Genomic DNA, 11,159 nt, shown 5'->3' on the forward strand with positions numbered 1-11,159 from the left:
TACTATTGATTTAAATTAAAATGAACTACCTTAATTGTTTATACAAAATATTGAAAAATTATTGGGCGACTGTTTGATAGCTGATATGATGCTGAAATGCATATTATACAATTTAATAGCAAAAGAGATATATATACGCAATAATGTTAACATTAAATGATTTTTTTTTACACAATATTTAATCCAAATTTACTAAAACAGTTTTACAGACTGGGCTTAGACCAAGCCAGGATTAGGCCTTAGTTCAAATAGGGCATTTAAGTAGCTTTTATAAATGTTCACTAGAAAAAAAAAACATTGCTGGTGTGCATCTTGAGACAAAACAATGGCTCTGATTTATTTAAAAGATAAGTCAGTACAAGTTTTCGGGGGGTAAAACTAATATTAATTTGGTAACACTTTACAATAAGGTTCATTAGTAAACTACAATAGTTAACAAGAACTAATAATGAACTGCACTTATACAGCATTTCTTAATCTTTGTTAATGTTCATTTTTAACATTAGTTAATGCACTGTGAACTAACATGAACAAACAATGAACAACTGTATTTTCATTAATGTTAACGAAGATTAGTAAATACGGTAACAAATGTATTGCTCATGGTTAGTTCATGTTAGTTAATACATTAATGAACCTTATTGGAAAGTGTTACCATTAATTTATTGTAAAGACACTAGGGGGCGCTAACAGCTGTTGGCAATCTCAAAATGGTCAAATCAGAACAAGAATCACTGCATCAGTGCTGGAAAACAAAATAGCAATTGTAACAAAATAACAAAAAAGTATTGTTACCAGGTGAGATAGTTTTTAACTGTAAAGCCAACATATGAAACAATATTCTGATATAAACATATGAAATAATATTCTGATTATTTTTTAAATGGACACTTTCATTGAACCTTTAGACAAAATCGTTTTTTTTAGGTTTTTATGAAACCTTATAGGAAAATATGGAAGTCAGATTCAAGGAGGAAAAAACACCTCAGTTTTGTTCAGGCCCAAACAGCAAAAATATGCAATTTGGTGCAGTTGCTAATATTTATATGGCCACAAAAGTGTATGTGTATATATATATATATATATATATATATATGGTTTATGAGGACACAGATGTGTATAATGACATGGATATTACAACGTAAACATGGTTTATGAGGACACTTGTGTCTTTGTAAACTAAATGGCTTAAAAACATACTAAATGGTGGTGTTTTTTTTTTGTTTTGTTTTTTGAAATTCAAAAAATGCAGACAGTTTTGTGTGTTGGGTAGGGGGATAGAATATACAGTATAAAAAACTGTATACAGAATATACAGTATAAAAGCCATTACGCCTATGGTGAGTCCCCGTAAACCACATACTGTATACAGTAAAAAGTATGTGAACCACTTGCAGAATCTGCAAAATTTTAACAAAATAAGAGCGACCATACAAAATGCATGTTATTTTTTGTTTAGTACTCTCCTGAGTAAGATATTTTACATAAAAGATGTTTACATATAATCCATAAGACAAAAAAATAGCTGAATTTATTAAAATATAGTTTGTGAACCATTGATTCTTAATACTGTGTGTGGTTACCTGGATGATCTACGACTGTCTGTTTGTTTGTTTTGTGATGGTTGTTCATGAGTCTCTTGTTTGTTCTGAGCAGTTAAACTGAACTCTGTTCTTCAGAAAAAAATCTCCAGGTCCCAAAAATTCTTCTGTTTTCCAGCATCTTTTGCGTATTTGAACCCTTTACAACAGTGACTGTATGATTTTGAGATCCATCTTTTCACACTGAGGACAACTGAGGGACTCAAACTCAACTGTTAAAAAAGGTTCAAACATTCACTGATGCTCCAGAGGAAAACACGATGCATTAAGAGTTGGGGGGTGAAAACTTTTGAACAGGAAGAAGAGGTCCAAATGTTTCTTTTGCTTGAATATATATATATATATATATATATATATATATATATATATATATATATATATATATATATATATATATATATATATATATATATATATATATATATATATTTTTTTTTTTTTTTTTTTTTTTTTTTTTCATTTAGTACCGCCCTTCGGAAGTAACAGAAGATACTTGCATGTTTCCTGGGGAAAAAATTAAATACAATTTACCTTGATCTTCAAATTCCAAATGTTTTCACCCCCCGTCTATTAATGCATCATGTTTTTTCTGGAGCATCAGTGACTGTTTGAACCTTTTTTTAAAGTTGTATTTGAGTCCCTCAATTGTCCTCAGTGTGAAAAGATGGATCTCAAAATCATTCAGTCACTGCTGTAAAGGGTTCAAATATGCAGAGTTCAGTTTAACTGCTCAGGACAAACAAGAGACTCATGAACAACCATCACAAAACATAAAAACAGTCATGGATCATCATGTAACAACAAACAGTATTAGGAATCAGTGGTTCACATACTTAAGAATGGGGTTATTTTAATAAATTCAGCTATTTTTTTTTGTCTTGTGGATTATATGTAAACATCTTTTATGTAAAATATCTTACTCAGGACAGTACTAAATAAAAAATAACATGTATTTTGTATTATCTCCCTAATTTTGTTAAAATTAACATTTTCACAGATTCTGCAAGTGGTTCACATACTTTTTCTTGCGAACTGTCCATACGTGTGTGCGTGCGTGTGCATAACATTATGTCCACTGACAGGTGAAGCGAATAACACTGATTATCTCTTCATCACGGCACCTGTTAGTGGGTGGAATATATTAGGCAGCAAGTGAACATTTTGTCCTAAAAGTTGATGTGTTAGAAGCAGGAAAAATGGGCAAGCGTAAGGATTTGAGCGAGTTTGACAAGGGCCAAATTGTGATGGCTAGATGACTGGGTCAGAGCATCTCCAAAACTGCAGCTCTTGTGGGGTGTTTCCGGTCTGCATTGGTCAGTATCTATCAAAAGTGGCCAAGGAAGGAACAGTGGTCAACCGGCAACAGGGTCATGGGCGGCCAAGGCTCATTGATGCATGTGGGGAGCGAAGGCCAACAGATGAGCTAATGTAGCTCAAATTGCTCAAGAAGTTAATGCTGGTTCTGATAGAAAGGTGTCAGAATACACAGTGCATCAGGGTTTGTTGCGTATGGGGCTCCATAGCTGCAGACCAGTCAGGATGCCCACGCTGACCCCTGTCCACCTCCGAAAGCGCCAACAGTGGACACGTGAGCATCAGAACCACAGAGCACAGAGCAATGGAAGAAGTTAGCCTGGTCTGATGAATCACATTTTCTTTTACATCACGTGGATGGCCGGGTGCGTGTGCGTCGCTTCCCTGTGGAACACATGGCACCAGGATGCACTATAGGAAGAAAGCAAGCCGGTGAAGGCAGTATGATGCTTTGGGCAATGTTCTGCTGGGAAACCTTGGGTCCTGACATCCATGTGGATGTTACTTTTACACGTACTGTACCACCTACCTAAGCATTGTTGCAGACCATGTACACCCTTTCATGGAAATGATACTCCCTGGTGGCTGTGGCCTCTTTCAGCAGAATAATGAGCCTGGCCACAAAGCAAAAGGAGGAGGAGCACAACAACAACGAGTTTGAGGTGTTGACTTGGCCTCCAAATTCCCCAAATCTCAATCCAATAGCATCTGTGAAATGTGCTGAACAAACAAGTCCGGTCCATGAACTTACAGGATTTAATGAATCTGCTGCTAACATCTTGGTGCCAGATACCACAGCACACCTTCAGGGGTCTAGTGGAGTCCATGCCTTGACGGGTCAGGGCTGTTTTGGCTGCAAAAGGGGGACCAACATGATATTAGGAAGGTGGTCATAATGTGATCGGTGTATATACACACAACTATCGAAAGAAGGCATGTAGTTATTAGTGTGTACAACTTTTTTTTTTGTTGCAGTTTTAGGCTGATAATTTAGAGGCCTTTAAATACGTTATAGAAAATCGCCTATCAAATATGATACAGTAGGCGTTATATGGTGAAAGTACTTGTATATTTTGGCTGGTCAATATAACCAATCACTGATCATGAAGAATGGAAAGCCCCACAAGCCAAGAGGAAATAATGACTCGCTGGATTATTCTTACCATTTTATTTGTAACAAATAAAACTTTTCCAGTACAATTGTATTCTCACACATCTGTCCTTACAACATAAAGTAGGAAAATTAAAAAAGAAAACGTCCTCTGAAATATTTACATTTACTACAAAATCAGAGGTAAAAGATTTCCCTTTTGTGTTTCACATTAATTGATGGGTGAAATTGTAAAACCACTCACAACATTTGACAATATGAAAATTGTGATACAATGCATATTTGGTCAGATTACATGATATAGATTGTGCTAGTTTATTTTTCCACATGAAACAACGTCATGATTCATCAAAATCAGATGGTGCCTTCATATTGTACAAATGGGGACTGTCATGCACTGGAAAATAGATGTATTTATTTTTTTTCTCAAAACATTGACATTGAGATTAGCAGATAATGTCCCATTACACAAATGCTAATTGATATCCTCTTGAAAAAATAAGCATAGCTAGTTTCAACAAAAGTTGAAATTTGAAAAACCCTGAAACTTGGTTGTGATATTAATATGCTATAAGGTGTAACAATACGGAGAAGGTAGATTTGCAAGTTAAGATTTTCAAATACAAAACTAACTCAACTCTGGTTTAAAAAACAAAGATGTTGCAAAGAAAGTGAATCATTTCCTTACACCGAAAGTAAAATGAGCTGAAATTCGCAGTGAACCAGACTTCCTTGGGAATTACTGAACGATGAAAGAAAATCACTCATTTTATACCACCCTGTCATCTAAAGTATTCAACAATAACGTTATGCGCATATTGTCTTAAGCTTTGTAACCAAAACTTATTTTTCTCTTAACATGCACACACTGTGAGCAACACTGTGAAATTCATCTCATTCAATACAAATAACATTCTGTGTTGAAGAAATAGTAAGGGTTAGTGCATAGAGAACAAGAGTGCAGTCATTTCCAAAACCATAACCAGACTGTCATGGTCCATTATACTCATATAGACACATTAGGGCCGTTTTTATGTGTTGTAATAAAAGTTGTAGGTCTAATTTGTCATGCATTGATGTTTTATGATTCAACTTTTAGACATCAAACTTGCAGTGAAAATTTTTTTATTTGATTTAGTTTGAAGCAACTAGCTCTGGCTTTTGAAATCCCCCTTTCAAATGCGTCCTCACCAGCATGAAAAAAAAAAAATCATATCGTGTTTTTGTCGATGTTAACACACCAACATCATTGATGCTTTCAAACATATGTGAAGATGATGACACCTCACCTCACAACGCTGATAAACAAGAATGCAAACATTAACCATTAGAAATGAAAGTTTCCTGCAGCGGTATGGACTGAAACTGAAACTAGTTCCTGTGCTATACTGAATTACAATTTCAAATACAAATCATTTATAATGTAATAGCTATTTTATTATGCAATGGAATATGCAGTTCTCTTGGCCCAATATAGATGCAATAAACGTGTGCCCTCTCAAAAATGGACACATATTGGCTTTCAGTAATAGAACTGTCTAGTCTTCTTGGCAGTACTTCACTTGAATGAATAAACCGCACTGGTACTTAAAATTGGTCTGTGTGAAATATATTTAAAATTCACTCAGGCGGATGTAACTATTTAATTTATTTTATTACGTATTATATTTATATATAGTGTTTTATATGCGTTTCTTTTTTTCTTTTTTTTTTTTTAGATAAAAGCAGGTTCATATCCATAAATGTGGAACATATAACTTTAATAGCGAACCATTTTAAACATGTGACTACGATAAGGCACTACCAGTGTCAAATGATCCATTATGTTATTGTTTTGAACCCGTCACCTCATGTTTAGAGAGTTTAGCTTCAACATTTGAACTTCCAAACCTGACTGAAAGCATGTAAATAGTTGTTTTGGTAAAAGTTTAGTGGAAAAAAACAACAAAAAAAACTAAATTTTACTGCAATCAGTACTTTTCTTAACTTATGTGCACTGACAAGTACCTCACTCACATAGTATATCACTCAATACATTGACAGCTTATATGTGTATATATATATATATATATATATATATATATATATATATTTATAATTACAAATTTGTTTTATACTTTCTATCATATAGGATTAATGAGACAATATAATTACAGTGAGAATATCTCTAATACTTGAGTGATTTAAAACTTGAAGGTGCGGTCACGTTCAATATTGCACAGTTTTTGAAACAAATCTCCATTTTCAGCTTCTGTTATTTTTCCTTGTCTTACATCTGTGATAGATATGTACGTATATATCTATGTGTGTGTGTGCTACAGATAAATGAACATGATACTGGCATAAGCACCAATACTTAGGGTGTTTTTGAATTTCATTTTGTATGTATCACTTAAACAAGTGAGTTGGTGGATCCACTATACAACTGGTGACAAAAAACAGTGGAAACTCTAAACCCGGACTGCATCCCTCAAAAAACATTACTGTTTTTTGGGGGTGGTCTGGTGTTAAACAAATTATGACACATAAGAAGTACCATCAAATTGACTGTTGTCTCCTCCCACGCTTTCGGAGTCTCGTTTGTCTGTTGAATTGGTCCAGACGGCACATGGTTTATTCAGGAGATTTCATGGGAGCTGTTGGCCGGTTAGCTGTAATGCCAGAGCTTTACTCCGCCACAAATATGACTTGACAACTTTCAGCTATATGATTGCTGCTACAATTTGTTGTGACAATTCTGTATCCCGGCTGTCTGGCTGTTAAATTGTGTGCTGTCTGGAGAAATCAAACAGAATCTGGAGGTCTGGGCAACACAAAGAGGCAGTCAGATTGATCAGACGCAGGTCTTGCTGTGTGATGATGTGGCCCTTGGTCCAGGGGAAGGTTTTAGGTTGCATAGTGATCAAAACTGCCCAGGTATTCCAGTGCTGCTCGATAGCAGAACTGGTACTGCTCCTGTGGAAAGTACACACACACACACAAACGTCATTTGATTCGAAGTATAATACTACCGAAGTATACTATTTGATCAGTATACGACTGAAATCTGTTTACACCATGAGTAAAACTGAAAGTGAAAAAAAGTGGAAGTGAAATAAAATTGAAAGTAAAATAAACTTTGTACATTTTTGTGAAAAATGCAATTTTGAGATATGAAAAGACAACAATAGTCACAATTCTAAGTAACAATTATGAGACATGAAGTCACAATGAGAAATAAAGTCATAATTATAAGAAATAATGTAATTATGAGATGTAAAGTCACAATTATAAGAAATAGAATTATGAGCAATAAAGTCACAATAACTAGAAACTGTCATAATTGTGAGAAATAAAGCCAATTATGAGATATAAAGCACAATTGTGAGAAATAGTCAGCTATGAGATATAGTCACAGTTGTGAGATTGTTGCAGTTCTGGGGCCGTATTCACAAAACATCTTAAAGGTGCCCTAGAATGCTTTTTCAAAAGATGTAATATAAGTCTAAGGTGTCCCCTGAATGTGTCTGTGAAGTTTCAGCTCAAAATACTCCATAGTTTTTTTTTAATTAATTTTTGTAATTTTGGGGCATCATTAAATATGCGCCAATTCAGGCTGCTTCCCCTTTAAATCCTCGCGCTCCCCGCTCCCGAGCTCGCGACTCTATAATACATTGCATAAACAAAGTTCACACAGCTAATATAACCCTCAAAATGGATCTTTACAAAGTGTTTGTCATGCATGCTGCATGCATACATAGGATTATGTGAGTATAGTATTTATTTGGATGTTTACATTTGATTCTGAATGAGTTTGAGGCTATGCTCTGCTGTTGGAGAGATTTATAAAGAATGAAGCTCTTGTCTCTGTGAATACAGTAAGAAACGATGGTAACTTTAACCACATTTAACAGTACATTAGCAACATGCTAACGAAACATTTAGAAAGACAACTTACAAATATCAATAAAAATATCATGTTATCATGGATCATGTCAGTTATTATTGCTCCATCTGCCATTTTTCGCTATTGTTCTTGCTTGCCTACCTAGTCTGTTGATTCAGCTGTGCACAGATCCAGACGTTAATACTGGCTGCCCTTGTGTAATGCCTTGAACATGGGCTGGCATATACAAATATTGGGGGCATACATATTAATGATCCCGACTGTTACGTAACAGTCGGTGTTATGTTGAGATTCGCCTGTTCTTCAGAGGTCTTTTAAACAAATGAGATTTACATAAGAAGTAGGAAACAATGGTGTTTGAGACTCACTGTATGTCATTTCCATGTACTGAACTCTTGTTATTCAACTATGCCAACGTAATTCTATGGCACCTTTAAGGCTAAAAGTAGCTCCTAACTTGCCGATTTAGGAGAAACTCTTAAAAATAATGGGTGTGTTAGTCCTAAATTTAGGACTCCTAAATTTTTACTCTGAGAGTATTTAAGAAAGCATTTTAGTGCTAAAACTAGCTCCTAAATCTGTGAAAAGTCAAGAGGACTCCCAAGTCACTAAGACCAAATCACAAACAATCCTAAAATGGTTGTTACCGGCAATCAACCTCAGCAATCCGCCCCAAAAAATTGTACACCATTGAGGCCATAAGTGATAGAACCTTGATGAGCCTTTTCTTCATAAATGCAATAAATATTTTGATTTATAGATTCATAGATTTATTCATCTGCAATGACAACATTAAGGTTCATTTGTACAGGCAAAATGTATTGAATGATGGAGAATAAAACATTGCGGTCAAGTTGAAAATAATATACTATCGTTGGGGCCGATAGCCTTGTGGGAAGCTCGGGTGTTCCGGCTCATGGACCTTTCCCGATCCCGTGCTGTCTGAGGGGAGGCTCCAAGTTTGGAATTTATCCCAAACCCAGAGTACTCCCCCATATCCTGGGAATATTAACCAGCTGATAGTGAGGAGTCAGGGTGGCGGTGGAATGCAGAAAACTGTCGAGGTAACTGTGAGTCGGCTGTGTACATATTTATGCCTCCTCTTGAGCTGATTAGACAGACCGTTTGAACGTGCTCCTCCCACACTTTGTTTATAAAACTTGAATTGTAAGAGGCTGACAATTAGCTGAACATATACGAGTTTAATTTATGACAATTACCCTACATTTTAAAATCTTTATTTGAATGACAATATTTTTATTTCAAAATCTTTATTTGAATGACACGATTTTTACTTTAAAATCTTTATTTTTTAAATCTTTACCCCTCCTCCATCAGCCAATCACTGTGGGCATAGTTGGTAAGCGTGCTGACATCAACCATAGCAACGAGGTCAACCCCGCCCTTACTCTTAGCTTAAGACTTCTGACTATTCCTTAGTAAAAGTTGGTCTCAGCAGCTTTGTGAATAGGTTTTAAGATAAAACTCTTAGCTAAGAACTTTTACTGCTATTTAGGAGAACTCTTAGTGGAAAGATTAAATGTTTTGTGAATACAGCCCTTGATATATAAAGTCACAATTATGAGAAACAGCAGCAATTTTGAGATATTATAGTCACAATAATGAGAAATAAAGTTGTAATTATGAGATACACAGTCAAACCAAAAATGATTCAGACATTTTTTATATTTTTGATATATTTTTACTAGTGGGTGCAGGAAACTATAGTTCATTTATGTAAGTGAGGATAGCAAAATAAAGTAAACTGTGACATATTATACCCAAAAATTAACAAAAAATTATTCAGACACTTTGACCTGGCCATGTTTTGCTTACGTTTTATCTGACATGATTAAGATGAATTTTTCATATTTTATTACCATTTCTTTTAAACTATAGTGAATAAACTGTATTAATGAATGAAATGTTCAAGGTGTCTGAATAAATTTTAGTTTGACTGTAAAGTCACAATTGTAAGAAATAGATGCAATTATGAGCTATAAAGTCAAGAAATAAAGTCAACTGTAACAAAGTCGTAATTATGATATATAAAGTCAAAATTTAATAGTCACAAGTGTGAGATATAAAGTCACAATAGCAAGAAATAAAATCAATTATGGGATATAAAGTCACAATAATTGGAAAAACACAACATGGCATTGCTTGAGCCAGTGTTTCAAAATAGAGCTATACAATGAAAACATTATATAGACACATTTCCAGTTTTAGAGATACTCAACCTACAACTCTGCATGTTGAACTATGATTGGAAAAACTATTTTAACATCGACAGAATTATTTAGCAAATTTAAAAATGATTAACTTGTACTAGTCTAAAGAAATCATGGAACTGAGTAGTGGGTTCATATGGATTGCAAGCTTACCTCTGTCTGCACCATGGCTGGTCTTTGAGTGCGCAACATTTTGACAGTCTGGAAGATGTCGACCACTCCCTCATAACGCATCCTCTCCAATACTATACTCAGAGTGATAAATACACCTGTCCTCCCAACGCCAGCACTGCACACACACCACAGAAGATCAGGCACAATCACGTGAATGAATTCTTTTTACTTTTTATTTACTCTGATTGGCATTTTAAATCATGGCATCATGACATTTTGCGGTTAAATATTTTTTTTACAATGATGACCTGAAGCAGAAAATAAAGTAATTCGACTCAAATCTATACATTTAATTTCCATTTTTTATTTATTCGGTAGGTAATCTTGCAATAAGATATAAAATGTAATGTCAGGCAGTCATGATTGCAAAATAACCCCTGAACACATAATGGAAAAAAAGGATGAAATACATCCATTCCTTTTCCTCACCTGCAGTGTACTGAGATCGGCCCATCCTGACCGAACTGCTCTTTTGTTTTGTGCACTTGACCGATGAAATCAATGAAGCCTTCACCAGATTTTGGCACACCCTGCTCTGGCCAATCCGTGAACTGAAACTGCCGGACTGTTCTGGATTGGCCGTCCTAGAAGAGAGGCACACCAATGAGAGACAGGAAGCAGCAGTATTTTTAACCAGAGTTCTGTGTGGAGAAGTTACATAAAACGTGGAATCATATAAAATTTAACAGCTTTTTTATGCTGGGGGTCTCTGGTCTGTACATTTGGAAATCCCAATGCTAAAGATTCATGCAGACCAATCGTTCTGATTGAATCATTCAAAAGAACTGACTCAGACTGCACTAATGCAAGTTTCACACAAAAGCAATAAAAGCCAATCAACT

The 11,159-nt window shown here is 35.0% G+C and overlaps 1 protein-coding gene across 14 annotated transcripts in view; it reads right to left on the reverse strand.

Moving 5' to 3' along the window:
• Positions 1 to 4,068: 4,068 nt before the first annotated feature.
• The window catches only part of ptprdb (protein tyrosine phosphatase receptor type Db), a 97,674-nt gene continuing 90,583 nt past the window's right edge, over positions 4,069 to 11,159 (reverse strand). For all 14 annotated transcript variants that reach the window (XM_048197518.1, XM_048197519.1, XM_048197516.1 and 11 more), the window contains 3 exons: positions 10,747 to 10,901; positions 10,297 to 10,432; positions 4,069 to 6,981 (listed from right to left, as the gene is read on the reverse strand). In XM_048197518.1, coding sequence (XP_048053475.1) covers positions 6,913 to 6,981; positions 10,297 to 10,432; positions 10,747 to 10,901 — 360 coding nt within the window. In that variant the 3' untranslated portion in view covers positions 4,069 to 6,912. The remainder of the gene's footprint in view (positions 6,982 to 10,296; positions 10,433 to 10,746; positions 10,902 to 11,159) is intronic.

Source organism: Megalobrama amblycephala, linkage group LG7 (genome assembly GCF_018812025.1).
Source record: "Megalobrama amblycephala isolate DHTTF-2021 linkage group LG7, ASM1881202v1, whole genome shotgun sequence".
In the NCBI taxonomy this organism is placed as follows: Eukaryota; Metazoa; Chordata; class Actinopteri; order Cypriniformes; family Xenocyprididae; genus Megalobrama; species Megalobrama amblycephala.